This window comes from Phalacrocorax aristotelis, chromosome 13, assembly GCF_949628215.1.
Source record: "Phalacrocorax aristotelis chromosome 13, bGulAri2.1, whole genome shotgun sequence".
NCBI lineage: Eukaryota > Metazoa > Chordata > Aves > Suliformes > Phalacrocoracidae > Phalacrocorax > Phalacrocorax aristotelis.
Window position 1 is genome coordinate 7,223,665 of NC_134288.1, and position 19,000 is coordinate 7,242,664.

General features: G+C 51.3%; 2 protein-coding genes across 6 annotated transcripts in view; one reads left to right on the forward strand and one right to left on the reverse strand.

Moving 5' to 3' along the window:
• Nucleotides 1-2,670, reverse strand: SYS1 (SYS1 golgi trafficking protein). The gene is made up of 3 exons (XM_075108349.1): nucleotides 2,469-2,670; nucleotides 1,616-1,683; nucleotides 1-1,028 (listed from the first exon to the last, which is right to left on the reverse strand). The coding sequence occupies exons 1-3, from the start codon at nucleotides 2,628-2,630 to the stop codon at nucleotides 788-790; spliced, it is 471 nt and encodes a 156-aa protein (XP_074964450.1). The 5' UTR covers nucleotides 2,631-2,670; the 3' UTR covers nucleotides 1-787.
• The window catches only part of SDC4 (syndecan 4), a 25,506-nt gene continuing 9,174 nt past the window's right edge, over nucleotides 2,669-19,000 (forward strand). The window contains exons 1-2 of one of the 5 annotated variants that reach the window (XM_075108346.1): nucleotides 2,669-2,825; nucleotides 6,244-6,327. In XM_075108346.1, coding sequence (XP_074964447.1) covers nucleotides 6,307-6,327 — 21 coding nt within the window. In that variant the 5' untranslated portion in view covers nucleotides 2,669-2,825; nucleotides 6,244-6,306. Of the gene's footprint in view, nucleotides 2,826-5,571; nucleotides 5,659-6,243; nucleotides 6,328-8,423; nucleotides 8,705-16,461; nucleotides 17,023-19,000 lie in introns of those variants that run through there. The other 4 variants (XM_075108347.1, XM_075108348.1, XM_075108345.1 and 1 more) reach the window with 4 other exon arrangements.

Sequence of the window (19,000 nt, forward strand, 5' to 3'; positions counted from 1 at the left end):
TTCATTTCAGAGCAGAGGTATGAAATATTTATTGTAGGAAATTTTATGTGCCCTAGACAGTGGGCATCTTACAGCCACATCTCCTCTGGCCCCGTCCTTCTGTTGCCATGATACAGACGCTCATGGTATTTCTTGAAGTGTTCAGTTTCCCAGGAGAACCGTAACACACTCACAGGAACATATTTTTATTATTATAAAAGATTTCTTCAGCAAACTGCTGTCTGACACCTCCGTGTATTAAACATGGAAACAGCAAACCAACCCATCTAACATAGGTTTCTAGGGTCTCAGCTGGTGATTCAGGGAAGTACAACTATTTTCTTTCTCCCCATCCATTCACTTCCTTGACTTTTTTTCCAACCAAAGCCCAAACAAGTTAGAGAAGCAGCAGCTCCCAGCCCCACCGCTCACTGCGCCAGCTCCCGCAGGAAGAGCTGACCATTGCATTACCCATACTGGGCACTCCCACATTTGTTAAATTCCAGATGCTCTTCATGCATCAAGTTTTGCTACCTGGCTTTAACAGTCTCATGAGTGAAGAGTTTAAGAGCACACTCACCATACAGTCATATTAAATGCTTTGTGTTAACAAAATAAACATCTGCTCCTCCCCTGTTGTCGGCTGATGCCGGAGGAGACGTTCAAACTCATGCAGTCACCAAGGTCCGAAAGAAAAAAAACAAGTCTAAACAGACCTGCTGTGCTTCTTCAGTGATGGTTCTCAGGCATTAGATGCACTTGTGCTGGAAACAATGACATAATGCAGCATGTTGTTGCCAGAGCGAGTCTATACGTTGGATTTAGGGGCAGAACTGAGGGGGATTTCTCTGAGTTCTATCCTCATGCAGAGGTACTCCCCAATAGCAGCCATCAGTGCAGTGCACACAATGTGCACCAGCCACCATGTTAGAGTCGAGGGAAAGTGCGAGTTATAAATCCAGCAGCCCAGAAGGTGGAAGAAGTGAACCGTGACTGTGAAATCCAGGCACTGCTTTCCTCGGCGGATGAAGTACAGCAAGCCCAGAGCACTGCAAAGTAAGGACAGAGATTAATAACAAACTGCTCTATGCCTATGGAGAAGACGGTACAGCATTAGTGACCAGCAGCTGTCAGTGCTGATTATTTAGCTGTTTCAAAACTTCTTGAATGTTTTAAGGATGAGTTTCTTCTGACCTCTCTTCCAGCCACTGCAGCAAGACTTACATGCTTACAGCCTTTTATTTGCATGATGGCAGGGAAATGAGCTCTTAATGCAGAGAGCCAGGCAGGAATTTTTAAACTATCTCCCCCAGTAATCTTTGCCCAGGGGCAAAACATATTCTTGTTTATAGATCAGTGTTTGCCAAGATCCATTAATTCTAACTTTCAGTAAAATCTCTCACAGAAGTAAATCTTATTCCCAGCTGCGAAACTGTGGCAGTGAAGTGAAATGCCTTATCCAGGATCTAGCAAGTCAGGAGTTGGCACCTCCCAGCTGCCCTCAGCAGACATACTCAACCAGGCACAGGGCCTTTGGGAGATGTTTCGAGTGATGTGGTAGTTCACACTGAATTCTCTTAAAGTTTAATGTTAAGAAAGAACAAGACACAGGTGCTTCAGCTAGTTGCCAACTTACCAGGTGAGTGCATTGAGGATGAAAGCCATCATGGAGAGCCTCCCAGGTGGGGTTGAGAAGCCTAAAATCTACATGGGACTATTAGTAGGAAACCGCGGCACAAATCACAGCCCACAGCACGCAATCTCATCCCGTGGCCCAGCCGCATCAGCACTGCCCTGCGCTGATTATCATCCTTAAGAGAAGCCTGAGCAGTTACAGCAGGTCCTTCTAAGAGGTCTGTCTCTCTGCCCTGGGGGTACCTATAGAAAAGGGACAAGTCCATTTCTATACTGAGGGGTACCACCCAAACAGGGTGTGGAGCATGTGTGTCTCCATATAGGGGTCACCTATACAGGGGAGGACACCTGTCTCTATACTGGGGGCACCTATATAGGGCACCTGTCTCTATACTGGGGGGGCCACCCATACAACGAGATGCTGTCTCTACACCGGGGGCACCTATATGGGAGGGCGCCTGTCTCTACACCGGGGGCACCTACTCGGGAGGGCGCCTGTCTCTACACCGGGGGCACCTACTCGGGAGGGCGCCTGTTTCTATACTGGGGGCAGCAGCCATACAGCAAGGTGCTGTCTCTACAGCGGAGTACCGCCTTGCCAAAGGGAAGGTGCTGGGGGCACCTACACCAACAGCAGGCCTGTCTCTACACCGGGAGCCTGCCTATGGCGGCGGAGTTGTCCCTCACACGGTGGCGGGGGGAGGCCCGTCTCCATAACGGGTGCTGTCCCTCACACCGGGGCCCGCCCGCCCGGGGAGCGGGCTCCGTCCCCCCTGCAGGGAGCCCCCCAGCGCGGCCCCGCCGCCACAGCGGCCTGCGCCGCCGGCGGCGCCCGAGCCACCCCGCGCCCTCACCTCGTCGCTGAAGACCTGGTGTAGGGAGGGCCCGGTACTGCCCAGGGTGCCGAGCAGGGCGAGCCAGAGCCCGAGCGAGCTGTAGTAGCCCGCCTGCAGCAGCACCATCTGCGCCAGGATCAGCGCCGGGTCCCACACGTAGCTGCGGAACTGCGCCGCCATCGCCCGCCCGCCACAGCGCGCCGGAAGTAGGCCGCTGCAGCGCCCCCTGGCGTAGCGGAGGACCCGGCTTTGCCTCCCGGGACGGCGGGGCTTGAGCCGCGGACCCCCGACCACCGCCCCCTGACCCCGCGCCGGTCGCGATGTGCGTGACATCGCGTCACCGGGTGCTGCTGCCCCCCCCGGGTTCCGAGGCAGGTAAGCGCCCGGCCCCGGGCCGCCGGTCGGCCCCGGGGAGCTGAGCCTGCCCGTTAACGGGGCTTAGAACATAGATGAAACATAGAAGAAATGATTGTTCTGGGATGTTTCCCTTCATCTCCAGGCAAGTCCCCCCAGGCGCCAAGACTGTCGGTCGCTGCTGCCCAGCCGTACCCATTTTAGCTTTAGGCCATAGGGCACCAAGGTGTTGTTACGAGCCCCGGTGTGCCCTGGCAGCGCCTTTCCATCACAGGGCTGGTCGTGCGTAGGGCTTGGCTTCTTGTGGGAGGTTTCTGCTCGTATGTGGTGGGTTTTTTTCGTGCCTGATGAAATGGCCAGATGCCAGAGTCAGCCGTACCCCCTCTTGTCATCTGCTCTTGGCTGCCGGAGCCCATTTGGTGGCCTGCATAAGCCGTCCTGCTTGCTTAGCTTCGGATGCGAGAATTGTCACTATCTGATTACTGAAATCCCCAAGGCTGTGTGGGACGACAGAGCGTTTCAGAGATAAGGTCTTCACTGGAAAAAGGAGAGGAGGCACGCGCGGGCTGTGCGGATGGACAGGGGAGTTGCCACAGAGCTCTTGTCACCTAGAAAAGAGAGGAGGAGGAGGACAGAAGGGGAGCCCAGCTTTTATGGGAGGTGCTAGACCCACATCAGTCATGGGTGTAGAATATTTCTGGCTATGGGAACTCAGATAATGATCTCTGACATTCTCTTGTGACGTTTTTTCCATATCCCTGTATGGGAAGTTCCCTCTGCAGCTTTGCTGCGTGCTTTGCCTTCCTTGTTCTGTGGATGTCACTGCGACAAGGCAGGTTTGACACATTTTCCTCCCTGTTCCCAGACCTGCCGCTCCTAGAAAGGATTGTGCAAGGCAGAAGAGGCATGTGGTGGATGTGGGCCACTGCTGCTGAGTTCTGACTTGGGCCTTCAGAGAATCTGTTTCCGCAGAAGCTTACTTACCAGCCTTAGTCAGTGCAGAACCAGGCACGGGAAAATCCCAGCCCTATCAGCGCTGCCTGCTGCCAGCACATTGCTGAGCATGAATTGAGAGACTCAACACTTCCTCTGTTAACTCTTAGTAGAAATTGGTTTCCTTTCCTGAAATCTGTTGTGCATGGCTCTCTGAGATGTGCAAACTACCACTTAGATATTAATTTTCACTTTCCTCTTTCCTTTTCAAGCTTTTTAGGACTGACTTTATCCTTTGCCAGCAAAAATTGTGGTTGTTCAGTCATAGCTGACTAAAACTCTAAGCTAGTGTAACGGAAGCCCCGGTAGGACTGTTGGTATAGTTGCTGGATGTCTTTCCACAGCCAAAGTCATCAGCAACAATATTTCTGATTTATCCAGTAGTCCCTGGGACCGCAAGATATGAGCTGGTGTTTTGGGAGGTGCTGACTCGAATTCCTGCCAGATTCGAGTCTCCTCCCTGCTTGGTTGCTGCTGTGTAGTTGAAGGCATCGGCAGGGCAGCAGTCATGTCAGAGGTGTGAGCTGAGGCTCCCTCCTGCCTTGTGCGGGCAGTGCACCAGCATGGACGCAGTGAAGCGCTGTGGCACAAAGACATTTGTGCTCCAAGCCAGGTGGAACCCAGTTCCTGAATTAATTTCCTGGCTGACTTCGCGATGGCATGTTGCAGGGTCACGTCTACCCATCTGTGCTCCTGAATTCAGCTCTCCCTGCTCTCCAGGCTGCTCCAGCTAAGGGGACTGTGTCCTCCTCCTGGAAGAGAGGGTGTTCTCCCCATGCGGACCCTTGCCCCTCATCCCTGCACTGTGGGAAGGGTTTAAAGTGGACCTGGAAAGCAAACATTTTTGGGGAAATAAGTGGCATTTTCAGTTTGCCTTTCCTTCCTCTTTAGTTCAAACAAATTACAGAGATGGCGGTGGAGGAAAGATGTGTTAAAGGGAAAAAGGATGTCGAAACACAGAGATATGCTTTCTAGGGTGCCATACTAAGTGCTGCTCGCCTGGCTTCTGGTTAGAACATCCTTTTTTAACCAGCTGACTGTTTTGTGCATGACACCTGTGTGTCACAAAGAGCAGCAGGTGGAAGAAGAAGTGGTGATGTGCCCAGGACATAGCAGATGCCCTGAGAATGTACCCGAACCACGTGCAACTATCCTGGTCACTTCTTTATCAGGAGTGTGGAAGAAGAATGCCCTGTTTAGCCAGGGATTCTTTCCTTAAGAAATAGCTGTATAGGATGGTATTGTTTTTCCTCCTCAGGAATCATTGCCTAAAACAGGAAGTTGTTTATTTAGGTGATCCATATTTTACCAGCTGGTGTACAAAGGGCAGTGCTATCTGAACTGACCTTTCCTGGGGTTTGTTTTCCTCTTGCCAGGCAGGTAGGATTTATGCTAAGGTGACCTTTTCTAAAGGGACAGTAAGGCTAAGATCATACATTTCCAGAATAACTCTGTGTTAAGTAGCTCAAAATGTGGCATGAGAGTTTTCAGTTGCTCCTCTACCCACACAGTGTGCTGATGTGGTTTTTTCCAAAGAGCTCAGCAAACTGAACGGATTTTGGGAGTTGATACTTTTTAAAACTACATAAGGCTTCTTAGTGCTTGAGAATCATGCTCTAAGCTCATTTTAAAATCTGCCTCCAGGAACTGTGCTGAGCTTGGCTGAAGAATTCATGATCTTGAAGTGTCTAAAAGGGCTCTGCCTGTAGCCTTCTCAAGGTTATCTAGACATTTCTTTGTATCTTGTAAAAATGTGATTTCCCTCACCCTCCAGGTGCGCTGTATTTGGATGCTCCATGCCGCTTCCAGCATGTTTGTGTCATGTATTGGGAACTGGCAGGTGTTTACGTTTATTTTCAAGGTGAGAGCTAGGTAACTGTTCACTGTTGAACACTGGGTTAGGAACAATGGTGGCCAGCCAACGTTATATCTCTGCCAACTGTAATTTTTAAATGGAGAAGGGAACTGACACACCTTGAATGTGAGAATTCATCACCCAGAACAAATGTGTGGCTCAAGGCGTGTTTTATTTTTCTTCTGCTTTTCTCACTTGTAGTGAGGTTTTGGGAAAGTGCATTTCAGCTGTGCATTTTTTCTCTCTGGGCCTGTTTGTCCCATTGCTCTCAGTGAGTGTCATATACCCATGATTTTTCTGCATTATTCCAGAGAGAGGAGAATGTCAGCATTTTGAGAGGGGACATTTGAAGGGCAAAATGAAGCAGGCTATTTTATGTCGTGGGTTCACAGAACTGTATTATGATTTCTGTGGCTGTGTTTCCTTGCATATGAATTCTCTTGAGGTACGGTCACAGAAAGTTTTTGTGTATGGGAGGGAGGTGAATCTACACAGTGCGCTTTGAAAATGTCGTCAGTAAAGTTATGTAAATTTGTTCTCAGGGTTAGAAAATGCTTTAGGGTTGAGTTTAATTTTCTCTTCTGTTTCCAGAAGCCCAAGATTTCTATCAGTTTGCCTGAAGGATTGTGCGTGCAGGTGTGACTCTGATGGACAATGTGGTGGTCCCTGGGCCAGGTAGGCACACTGGCTCCTTTCTGTCCTGTCAAAGCAGAGCTTCCCTAGGAGGGAAAATGGTGTCCTGTGCCATGCAGGGGGACTTTTTGGCAGTGGGGGTGTGTGTTGAGGGGTATGACAACCAGGAGGAGTATGGTGTGTTGTGCTTGTTTGAAGAGGAAGTTAACAGGCAAGTTAGCAGTGTTTGTAGCCACAATACAGACAGCTGGTTTTGAAAGCATCTTTGTGGTGGCTGCTTTACCTAGAAGGAGGTGTAGAGGAGTCATGGCCATACGCACACCAATACAGGTGCCATTTAGAGAGTTAGGGAGGAGTGGAGTGTTTCTGGCCACCTTGTGCTGCTGGGGCTGTCTCCTGGCTGGCAAATGTTGCCATGGCATGGACCAGTCTTTGCACATTTGACCCGGTCCATGCGCTCTTGTTCCTCTCCATCTTATGCTGCCCACCTCTACTGGGTGTCCAGAGCTGGAGACTCACTGGAGCTGGGCTCCCCACCCACACCAGGAATGACTTTCTTCAGCTCTTCTGTGTGATGAGGTGGGGGTGCTAAGGAGGGGTAGTAATCTAGCCCACAGCACAGATTTCCCCCTCGTGTCCTTGGTGGCCTTGGATGCTGAGGTGAACTAGAGGGTAGGCAGTTCATCACTGTCCTGACCACAGAGTGATGTGTGCTACAGGAAGCTCCACCACAGCCTCCTCCAGGCTGGTTCCTACCTTTCCCTGGATGTATGTTGTCTTCAGATCTTATTTTATTTTTTTAAACTCCAAGCAGCACTCCTTGTCACTTCATATTATGCCAGCCGGCTCCACGGCCAGTTCAACACGGTGCTACCAGGAGATTCTTCTGCCAGCCGTCACCTATATAGACATGGTTCTAAGAAGCAATGAGGAGACATCCTGGCCTAAGCTCGCTCCCTCTGTACCTATTCCTTCCCAAAGGAACAGGCAGTTGGGAAGGCTGCTTCACCTTAGACATCTTTTTGGTTCAAGGGTTAGCATATTAAGGTGGGACGGGGGAAGGCTACAAGGTCTCTTGGGATAGCTTTGTAGTGCTGGAGTGGGCTGAGAACCTGATCTGGCAGGGTTTGCATCCATACCTGGCAGATGGGAACATGGCACACATGCTTTGTAGTCTGTGTGTTGCTTCACCTGCTAAGAAAGTATTTTATTCTTTACAGAGCCCCAGTGCAAACTGATGTGACTGCAGTATGAATAAGGGACCGATGCAGAGGGCATACTGGTAGGGTAGTTCAGGTGCACCTTGGGACGTTCAGAGGCTGAAATGGATGCTTTCAAGCAAATTTTCATGATCAGGCAAAGTTGTTAATGAGAGAAGAAAGACTGAAAGAGTTAAACTGCTGTTGCGGGTTTCTTTTTCCTTATCTGTGTGGGATTTTCGCACTTGCCACTTACGGAGAAAACGCACAGAGAGCTTTCATTTTCAGTCTCCAAGATCCCTGTGATGTAACACCCCGCCTGATAACCACAGCGATGACATGCTGTGGGTCGCAGAAAATCGGTCTTGGTTTTCTGTAAATGTGAAGACTGTCACTTGCGGAATGCTGCGAAAGCGGATACTACGTCCCTGCTCCCTCCCCCTTTCTATGCCCCCCCCAGTTTCCCTTTCCCCCTTTCTATGCCCTCCCCAGTTTCCCTTTCCCCCTTTATTTCACTTCTCCCCCCCTTTCATTTGCCTCCCCTTCTCTCCTTTCCCTTTTCTCTCTCCTTTCCCTTTTCTCTCCCCTACTTTTCCCTTTCCTTCCCCCTTCCCTTCCCCCTTCCCCCTTCCCCCCTTTCCCCTTCCCCCGGGGGTCAGTGACTGTGGCCACGCCGGCTGGGGGGGGGGGGTCGGGGGCCCAGCCCTGCAGAGCAGGCTCCGCACCCCCACGGACACAGCCGCCCCCACCCCCCGGGTTCCCCCCCAAGGCTGAAGTGCTTCGGAAATCAGCCTGACAGTGTCCCCAGCTCCCGGGGCCGGCATGTGCGGGGTGTGTGTGTGTGTGTGCGGTGCCGGGGGTGCGGTGCCGGGGGTGGGTGTGCGCGGTGCCGGGGCTGCGGGGCGGGGGGTGTGTGTGTGCGCGGTGCCGGGGCTGCGGGGCGGGGGGTGTGTGTGTGCGCGGTGCCGGGGCTGCGGGGCGGGGCTGTGCGAGCATTCCCGGCGGGGCGGGGCTGTGCGGGCATTCCCGGCGGGGCGGGGGCAGTGCCGCCCCTATAAGCGCAGCGGCGGCGGCGGGGGGCGGCCAGATCCCGGTTCGCCACCGCCGGCAATTCTCACGCCGCCTCCTCCGCCTCGGCCATGCCGCTGCCCCGCGTCCCGCCGGTGCTCCGCGCCGCCCTGCTGCTCGGCATCCTCCTGCGAGCCGCCGCCGCCGAGTCGGTGAGTCTCCCCCACACGCACACCCGGCAGGGAGGGGTGTTCCCGGTGCCGGGGGGAGGGAATGGCCCGGCCGTTACCCGCGGGTCTCGGCATGGCTCCCGGCTCGGGGCGCGCTTGCGGCGGGTCCCACTCACCGGTAGCCCGGGAGCTGATGGCACCGCTGCCCGCCCGGGGACCGCCCCGGCCGCTTGCCCTTCTCCGGGGAACGGGGGGGCAAAACGGCTTAATGGCAGTAGGGCAGCTCCCGTTCCTTCCTCCGGGTCCCGTGCCGCCGTCCCGGCCCCAGTGCTGCTTCCTCCCCGCGATGCCGAAGCAGCGTTGCCCTGGCCCGGTTGTGCCCCCCGCAGGACTCTTTCCCCTACCGCTACCTCTCCCGGCGGCTGTGCCGCTCCACCCGTGCCTCGTTCGCCCCCCGTGCGCTGGCGAGCCTCGTCCCGCTCCTCTGCAGCCAGGGCTGGTGGAATTAGAGCAGTACAGCGTACGAGGGTGTGTGGTAGCGATGAACTGCTGCTCCCCCTTACCAGCCTTCATCTCCAACTGCTGGTCATGGACTTCAGTCCTTTAATCCCTCTTGTACTGTGAGCGTGTGGTGGGTTAGGCACGCACAGCGCGTTACAGTGCCTGGGTAGGCTTTCCAGGCTCACCCGAGTCCGGTTGTGCCGGTACCGGATGTCTTTCTATGTGTATCAAACCTTCCTCGCTCCCGCATGGGAGTGAAAAAGTATGCATTACCACGCAGGGAATAAGAGTCGCTTAAATATATGATATGGGGAAACAGTTTGGATGCTTCAAGCCGGGCGCACGTGGGATCTTTGCAGGGAAGCAGCGATTTCAGGACTCTGCCTTCCCTGCTGTTTGCTTTTCTGCGTGTCCATCCATCTTGCTGATAGTTCAGTCGGGGCAGATTCCTCTGCTAGTCTGAAAGAGCTGCTGAGATTAAGGTAACTGCAGGAAATCAGGGCTTCTCAAAACTAAGTTTAAGCATCCACATTGCTTCCTTCTGGACTGAAGGCTGGGTGGGCAGATCAGAACTGATAAGGCTTTGCTGCTCGGTTGCTCTCTGATAGGGACACAGGCTTGGGGGGTTGCTGGTTGTGCAGTAGAAAACTCCCACAGAGAGCATCAGTAGTAATTGGCTACTACTCTCTGCTAAGACCAACCAGCCCAAATCCACTTTACTCTAATCTCGTGTCTTTATCCCTGCTATTAAGCACGTGAATTGCTCGTCTGAGAACTGGCCCGAACTAGTAGGGCAAACCTTTGGGGCAGACAGCATCTGGAAGTTGCGTTGACCATGTTTGGTATGAAATGCAACTTAGTGTCCCAGGGGAATTGAGTGGTCTGCAAGCATCAGATTTCTGCAAAGATGACAAATTTTGCACAGATGTATTCTGTAAATCCTTATATAGAACTCTTACAGAGTATTTGTATCTTCTAAGGTACCTAAGATGGAGCATATGCTTGAGAAATAACACTGGCCTACTATAGAGACTTATCCAAACAAATTGTTTGGGTTACAGGCTGCTGGGGAGGAGATGAGGATGACACACTGTTTGGGAGAGTTCTGCTGGTGCTCCTCCCATGTTATTTTTTTAATAGCACTGCCAAAACGTGCAGGGCCGCACGGCATGTGGCTCTTAGTTTTTCTGTGCGGGCAGGGTGAAGACAGGTAGCTGTTTCTTAACAAGACAGGGATTGTATTTCTTGTGCTTATGTAAGAGCACAGCTTTTGAGTGACTCGGTGCTTGAATGTTTCTCAAGCGTGTACAAACAAAAATGCCTTGGCTCTTCTCCCCTTGCGTGGCTTTCTAGTGTGGATGGGATTTCTCCCCGTGAAGCAATCTTCGATGTGTAAGAGGGTGGGGACTAGAACTGAAGTGCCGAAGCGTGACGTTGGTGCTGAGGCTGTAGGTGGGTTGCGTTACAACAGCCCAGCAGCTTTGTGCAAGAGCATCGCCTTGCTCCCCAGGGGCGGGGGGAAGTTCGAGTGAAAGCATGAGGTCTCCCAGTGTTCCTTTGCCCTCTCTGGTCAGGTGCTTTAGAAGCAAAGGCTGGGTGGGCAGGGTGCTCCCCTCTGCTTGTGCCGTGCTGTGCGAGGATGGGGTTCCTGCAGAGGATGCTTTAGGGGCCTGCAGCTGAGGATGGGGCCAAAGCCACTGGTGCAGCTGAGACATGGGATCAGTGGAGTTGATAAAGGACTTGAGGTCTGCCTTGCTTGGGCAGAATAGCATCGTAGGGCTCTCCCTGCACTTTTAGATGTTAAAAGTGCTGCTGGTGGCACAGGAGGGAAGCGGGGGTGCTCCCCTGCAGCAGAGGTGTCTGCCTGCTGCAGTCTTGGGCTCTGAGTGCCCCGAGCTCAGCAGGTCCTGAGCAGTGCTAGTGGGCTGCAAGCTTCTTCCAGCTATCCTACTTCTCTGCCTTGGAGTAAGCAGAGAAAGTCTCCATGCAGCACTAGGTCGCGTGTGTGTCCTCCACAGGGTAGACAAGCAAAAATCCCACCCAGAAGCTGCTGGCAGAGGATAGCTCGGGGAGAGGGGGAAGGGCTTGTGCTGGTTGTGGGCTCTGTTTGCTGGTTTAAAGCAATCATGCTTGGAGGCCTCCTGATTGGCAAAGCTGGTGTCTTGTTGATGATAGCTGTGTTTGGAAAGTAGTGCAGCATTATTAATCTTAAAACCGGTTTGGCTTGTCCTGCTGCCATTGATCCCCGAGGCCTGTTTTTTCTTTCAGCTCTTTGCCCAGTTTCTCATCTGTCCCTCCCAATCAAATCAAGGCATTGCTATCTGCACGTTTTACTCTATTTTACCTCCTGACTTGGCAAACTCATGGGCCAGCTGAACATGCAAAGCAAATCCTTGCTTTGCTTCAGCCTCCTTAAAACAGCAGCAGCAGAATTACAGTGTCTATGGAAATGTCCCTTAGTCCTGAAGGGAAGGAGCCCGTCGTTTTGGTAGCCAAACCCAGAGCTGGCTGTCAGGATGAAAAGCCTGTAGTGTGTAGAAATAGCCTCTCTAGCGCCTCGTACCTTGTCGAACTGCGTGCACAACTCGTGGGGTGGGAGTTCAGGGGTGCACGGTCCCTCTGCAGCCCAGCACCTTGTCTGTACTAGACATAGAGGTACCCACCTGACCCCCTGCAGAGCTTGGGGCACAGTCAGGCAAACAGCGCTGCTGCCCAATTCTCATCTGTCCTAAGTGCCTGCCAGCTCCCATGCTGGAGAGAACTTTCTTGTGGTTCAGAGTTTTCTGAACAGTTTTTACAAGAGGGAAATTGGGGCTCACCTTGGTACTCTTCACACTCACAACACCAGTGACTCATTAGCTCTTGGAAGTTGAGGATGTTAGCCAATGTGATTGCTTTCTTTCCTGCCCCTCCTGCTGTTGTCTCCCAGGGCCTTGGCACTTTGAGGTCCTGCAAAGGCCTATATTCAGTCCAACAACTGAAAGCTTTTTTCCCTATATGTCTTACCCTCTGGCCTCCCATCCAAGCCTCTGTTAATAGCTTTACTATTGCCTTGAGCTGTCTGGGGTGGGGAGGCCATTTGCTGCTCTTAAAATGCCTGAAGTGGAACCTAAGGTGACCTTGCCGTGGTTTTCCTGTGGTGGTTTACAGCCTTCTCGATACACTTGTATCCCCCTTCCACCATGAAGCTAGAGCTGCTAACTTGACTTTGAGAGTGATGATGGAGAGGAGGGAACCTGGCTGGCTGCTTGGCGTGCAGACTTAAGCACAACTCCTGCAGCTACTTTTCCCTTCCCCCTGATTCCTGATGCTGGTAAATGCTCTGCTGAAAATGTGCTGGTTGCTTGAATCTACTTGGCTGGCTGTAAATTAACACACACAGTGCAATACAACCTGGTGTTAAGTTGTTCTCCCTCAAATGTATGGATTGATGGGCTTTGTCTTTAAACCCAACTTTTGACTCTTTCATGTACCAACAGGGTGCTGTGGTTCTACGATCTGCAATGTAAGTCACTTAAGTTGACTCAAGATTAAGTTATTGTGGCTTGCTGATCCTGCAGAACTCCCCAGCTATCGCTTCAGCTAGACAAAACGGCGTGTCCATCTTTCAAAATACTTCCTTGCTCCTGAGTTAACATTTACCCTCTTCATCCTGCTCTTAGAGCCTTGCCGTTGCATTCTCCCTGTCCACTCAGCAGAGCTTGTTCCTTTATGCCCTGTAACAACAGCAGGGTTGTGTTGCTCTTGCAGCCTCAAACTCAAAGCTGATGTAGTTGAAGCACTACAAAACCGATGGGGACAAACCCTGCGCACGCCTGACCTCTGGGCTGCTGCTGTGGAGCATGTGTGGCTGTTTGTTTGAGACTCGGTGGAATGCAAATGCTTCAGATTAAGGGTTCAAATGATTTGCACTAGAATGAGACTCTTGTGATGAGACTGGGCTTGGTGGCTCTGAATAGCCAGGGCAGCCTAGTTAGTTTGACTTGTAATAAGCTACTGCTCTAAGGGGCTATAAAAGATCCTACATTAATGAGCTGTTAGGGCTACACTTCTAGGTTAGTTCAGACTTCTTTTTTTTGGCTATTAAGTTGTGCCTGAATGGTTGTCCAGTCCAGGCTGCTGCCTGTGACCAGCTCTGCTGCGCATCCCCGTCAGCCCTGAGTCACAGCAGTCATGCTCTGACTCAGGGTTTCTGACTCTCGCCTGGCCTCACAGCTCCCAGAGACTCTGCTGTCACCCTCTGAGTAACAGCCCTGACCCAAAGCAATGACTCAGACTTCCGAGGTGCTGCAGCATAGCGGTGGATCTCCCCTTATGGGTTAGGAAAGGGGCGATAAGCAAAGCTAGTGCTGCTTGGCAGGCAGTCAGTGCTGCCTTCAGCACCGAGCGCCTCCACTGCTGCCTCTTGTCTAATCTGCCTCGGGTTGTGGCTTATGGTGGGCAAAAAGCTATTGGGCCTAGACATAGGACTGCTGCCAGTAGCTGAGCTGGTGTTGGCAAAGGCAGGTCAGAAAATGGTGTTGAACTGAGCAGCCACTAACTTGCTCTGGCAGCTCCGTGGTTGCTGTGTTTTCAGATGGATGCAGTTGGAAACAAGAGTTGCATGGGGGAGAAGAAAGCAGCAGCATTATCTGAAATGACTGAAAGTGTCCAAAGCAAGCTAAAGGAGCAGACAGCCTCTAAAGAGGGGGGTTAAATACTTAATCCTGAACCTGGAGAAAATGTCAGCGTAGGAGGGGAAAACACACAAGATATAGCTGCGTCCCTCTCAATTTCTGAAGGCTGGCTGACTTCAAAAATACACTTCTTGTAAAAGTCTTAGTTTTGCTGGAAATATGCAGTCTTGTCAGTTTTATCCTTAAATCGTTTGAGGCTGAGGCTCTGATTGTAAAATGCCAAGAGGCTGTTGTTAGACAAATTATTGGGATAACTTAAAAATCAAAGCAGTTAATTAAAATCTCAGAGACACTCCTTGGGGCGGCAAGGAGACTGGGAGACCTGTAGCACTGTTACCTAAGCTGCTAGTCTCATGTCAAGCAAAACCAAGGTTTCTTCTTGCTTAAACAAATTGCATTCTGTCAGGGAAAGCAAAGTGTGCCATGGGAAGGATTTATTTCTTCTGATGTTGCTCTGCTTTGGCTGCTGAAGGGGAAAAGGTGTCTCCACCACAGTTCAGCCAGAACTGTGCTGCTGTCTGCTGTAGAACTTGAATACAAAGCGATGTGGCTGTGCCCTGTTTACCTTGCTGCAAGGCTAACCCTGCCTCCTGCCCTTTAGCTGCCATTGCAGTCAAACTATAGCAATAAAAAAAAAAATTAACTTGTGTTAATGACTGTGAAAGTGCATGCCTTGGCCTTGTGCTGAAATGGCCTGCATGGCGCAGTAGCCAGAAGTCTTGGTGCTTAAGATGAGGTGGCTGGAAGGAGGGTGCCTGTTGCGATGGGGTGCTGCTGCACTGGCCTAGAGTAGGAACCATAGGCGAGGGCTGGACCCTGGCCAGCGTGGTGCTAGGAGGGTGGCAACGCTTCTTTTGTGGGCGAGTGTGTCCCCCTTTAAAAACAGAAAAACTTCTACCGCAAATGGAAATATAGTCCTTACTGATGTCAGGAGCTTTTGCTTGGAAGACTCTGTTCCCCAGTGAGATAAATATTTATTGCAAATCCACAGTGTGCAGTGGAGCAGACTCTGGAGTCAGGATCTTGCAGGAGACTGTTTATGTGCGGGCTGTTCTTGGCGCTAATTCTATATTTCCTGAGGCCGAGTATGAGGAGCTGCTCCTGCGTGTTCGCTACTGAACGACTTGCTAGTCCGGCCAAGCGTAGGCTTTGCAGAACCAGGGAAGGAGTGACCAAAACAATAGCTGGATCCCTGTGCTCTTGGCTGTGACAGTACTGGTGCAGAGAAGTGGTCAGGGAGTACTGGAAAACTGCTGCCAGCTGCTTGCCCCCTGCTCAGAGAGGGGAGGAAGCCTAGCCAGGAGTCCAGAGCTCTAAGAGAGGAAAATGCTCCTGGGAGTGACAGGTTTCCCAAAGTACAGCTGCGTTATCCCGAGTAGCACATGCTGTGTCTGCTGCTTTCTGGGCCCAAGCCAAGACAACCTCTGCACAAGTCGGTAATGTCTCTATTAAAAAAAAAAAAAACAAACCCAAAACAAAAAACCCCACATGCACCAAAACCCCAGCCTCTGTTGCTGCGGCTAACTAGGAAAATCCCTGCTGTTGAAATGTTTGTTTGTATAAATGCTTACACGGGTATAGGCTGATAGCAGAGTGGGACGGATATGCCATCTCAAGTGCTTTTGTGCCGATAACTTCCTCTGCTACAATTTTTGCTGGCAGCTTTGCCAACAGAGCAAAACTCTAAATAGCATAACTGTGCTGGCAGAGCTCAACTGCCTGGGCTAAGCCTAAATCTTTGGACTACTACTTCTGATTAGATTAAAATGGATTGTGGGAGGGGAAGCATGTGTAGGGTGCAGCACTGGGAATCTTGACTGTACAAACAAGCTGGGATTAGCTGTATGGTGAGCCAGCTAGGAAAGTCACCCTTTGAAGTTGGATCTCTGGCTGGCTTGATTTTGCTAACGCTCCAGCATGAGGTAGTATAAAGATCCCCAAAATGCATGTCATGTGTTTCTTTCCAAGTGGAAATTCTGCTCCTGTGTGTGTCCAGGGAAATATTGGGGTGTAGCTGTATTCTAGGAAAGGGCAGTGAGGGCAGGCCTCTCCCTGGTGTGAGGGGGAAATATGATATATAAAATATTCCAAGTATGAAGTAGCAGTATGAGAGATTGTCTGTAATGGAAAAGCTGCTTTGCTGGGGCCTTTATGTTATTTTATTTTTTCTTCCATAGACCGAGATGCAATAGGAGGGAGCCTCCTGGTATAGAGTAGGGCAACTCACTCTGAGTTGTGAGCTGGAAGAACTGAATCCTTTTTTTAACCTTCAATAGATATTTCCAGCTTCAGACCTGAGCCCTGGGTAGTGAAGTTTCTGAAAAACCTATGATCAGGTTTGTAACCACCATAAAAATATAATCTTGTAATGAACTAGGTGTGTATTGCTGACCGTGACTGGGAGAACCTTCCGGGGGCACAAAATGGTTCTGCTGCAGTTGTTTTCCTCCTAAGTCACATGAGAGCTCCTGCTTTCCCCTCCTGCAGTTTTCCTCTGAACCTTATCTTTATTTGCCTCGGGGCAAGTGACTGACACACAGCCATCTGCAACTGCCTGCTGAGCTTTATCTCCTCTAGCTGGAGGGGCAAAGCAGTCATCTCCGCCCTGCTCGGGCTCTGTAGGTCTCTGGAGGTGGGCACTGAATATTTAGAGCAGCTATTTTGCCACCATCGCAGTAAACAGATCCCAGTATGTGCCTGTCTGGCAAAGGACTCAGTCTTTATGGCTTTGGTCTTGGTTGGTAACGGGGCAAGAACAGTTAAACAATTCATTCCTTTGAAATCTCTCTGTCCTCCTGCTTGCTTCTATGGCATGACCTGAAAGGTACTGGTGTACAGTGTGGTCTGAAGAGAGCAGGCTCTGTGTAAGCAAATGCGTGTGAGTTAAAAGGTAACTGAGGTTTGACTTTAAGAGCATGGAAGCCTATTTTCAGCGAGCAGAGCCTGGGAGGATTCATCCCTGCTGCAGGGGAGACACCTGTGACAGCGGGTTGCTCTCCAGAGCCCCGGATTACGGTGTGATTGTCACAGGGATTATGCCTCTGCTGCCGCATGAGCCCCCAGGAGAGCTGCTTGCGGCGACACAGCTTAAATAGCCACGGGGGAGTGACCCAGGCTGAGGCTGCGTTGGTGCCGGACACGCGATGCTGCGCCTGCCGCCGCGTAGCACGTGCGTTGCTGAGGGTGAGCACGTGGGGCGCGTTACGTGGCTGCAGGGGGACGGGTACCTGGTTGGACAGGGACTGGGGGCGCTTCTCTTAAGTCACCTTGGATGAGTGATGCTTTTACCAGCTGGACAGCTCGTCAGCCTGCATGCTGTTCTTGCTCTAGCTTATTAAGCCAGAACCTGCTCCTTGCCTGTATTACCAAGCACAGTTTGAAATATAAATATATTTTTTTCCTCTTTAAGAGGCACAAAGAGATAGTGTGTAATAACTGGTGCTGGGGTACTGGAGATGCAGTGCTATCCCCTGCTGCAGTCAGGAGCTGCCTGCAAGCCCTAGTCTGTGCTTCTGTCTCCAATTTTCCCCTTAGTCCTCAGAGGTGTAATGGATTGACCTTTGCAGCTCACTGTGGCGGAGTCAACCTGTACGGTGTCTGTCACAGGAGACAGGCAAGGCTGCCTTTGCCCAAAGCCAATCTACCTGTGGTCCTACTCTAGGACTGCCTGAAAAGCATTAAGCAAAGGCACAGTAGTAGTTAACTGTCTGGAAGCCTTGGGGTGAGCCTGTCATGCAGCTAAACACACATGTGTGCCTAGATGGGAGCTGTTTAACCTCTGTTCCTTGGCACAGAGGCCAGTGTGGGCTGTGTGTGCTGCAAATTATGTGGGACAGATTGACCAGGAGTGAGAAAGAGGTAAAATGGTGCCTTCCAAGCATGAGCACAAGGAGCTAGCACAAGTAGATTTTTTTACTCTGGCTGATGTGTTGAAGGAGTTAGGTGTGACCTAGATTGAAATATTGATATTTGCTTTGCTTTCATGACAAAAGCTACTTTTGGGGTTGGGTTCTGGGTTTTTTTTTCTACACAGAGCTGGAGCATGGTGGGAGGGAGTAGAGTGGTTTAGGTGGAAATATAGGCCCTTCCCTTACTAGTCTGGCAGGAGCTGCCTCTGCTGGAAGTTCATGTTGCTTCTAATAACTTTACTTTTAATGCTTGTTAAGATGGGACGATAGAGCTCTCTTTGCCTGTTACCTTGCTGTGTGCCTCCCTCCCTCGGAGGTCAGCTCTATTTGGCTGACTTGCACCAGTCTGAGTCTCCACGTTCCCAGCTTTGTGTGGCTCTTCTATTTTCCTGGTCTGGGAGGCTGGCAGGCCTCAAGAGGGGGTGAGCTAAGCTCCTAACCCCTGCTCCTCTGAGCACTTTGTGTGAGCTTTAAAAGCTTCCTGGTTTGTGTACTCCTGCAAGAACTTGGTGGAAGTGAACTGTATGGAAATTCCCTCTTTGGGGCTTGGTGGCTTATAGAGCTTTGCATCCTTGCATTGGGAAGGCCCCATTGGGTTTGGTGCTCTTTGGTTCATGATGCAGGATAGCACAAGGGCCAGGGTGGTGGCTTTGCAAGAATGATCTCTTAATAACCAGGCTCCAAGGCTGAACCATGCAGGCAGCTGCTCATGTCGTTCAGAAGCCCTTTCTTGTTAAGCTGATCTAGACGTGTGTTGTGGTGGTATAAGGTGACATCTGCCCATGACAGCACAGGTCTGGGAAAGATGTTTCGTGTAATGCTGCTTGTGAGCTGATGCATACAACTGTCCCCCAGTACAGAGCCCCTGACAAAAGCCCCATGCATTTATCTGTCCCTGCAGGCTACAAAGAGTTAACAGGCCTGCACCTCTGCCCCCTCTTCTGCCACCTCCCAGGCTGGCTCAGCTTCATGTGCTTTTTGTCTGGGAAAGGTTGACTTTCACCTTGCTCCTGTTTACTCCTAGACTTGTGTACACAGGGCTGGGGAGGGAGGCAGGAGGCAGTGCCGTGTCTCCATGCCAGAGTTATGAACTTGGTAAAGAGCTCCCTGCGCTTAGGATACCCGAGTCCCTGCAGGTCTGACTTCCTTTGCAGCTTGCTGGCTGTGACCCTTCAGAGAAGCTTTTAATGAGCTCTGGTGTGTTTGATCAGAGAAAAGGGCCACCTGTAAAAGCTAGTTCTATGTCTGGAAAA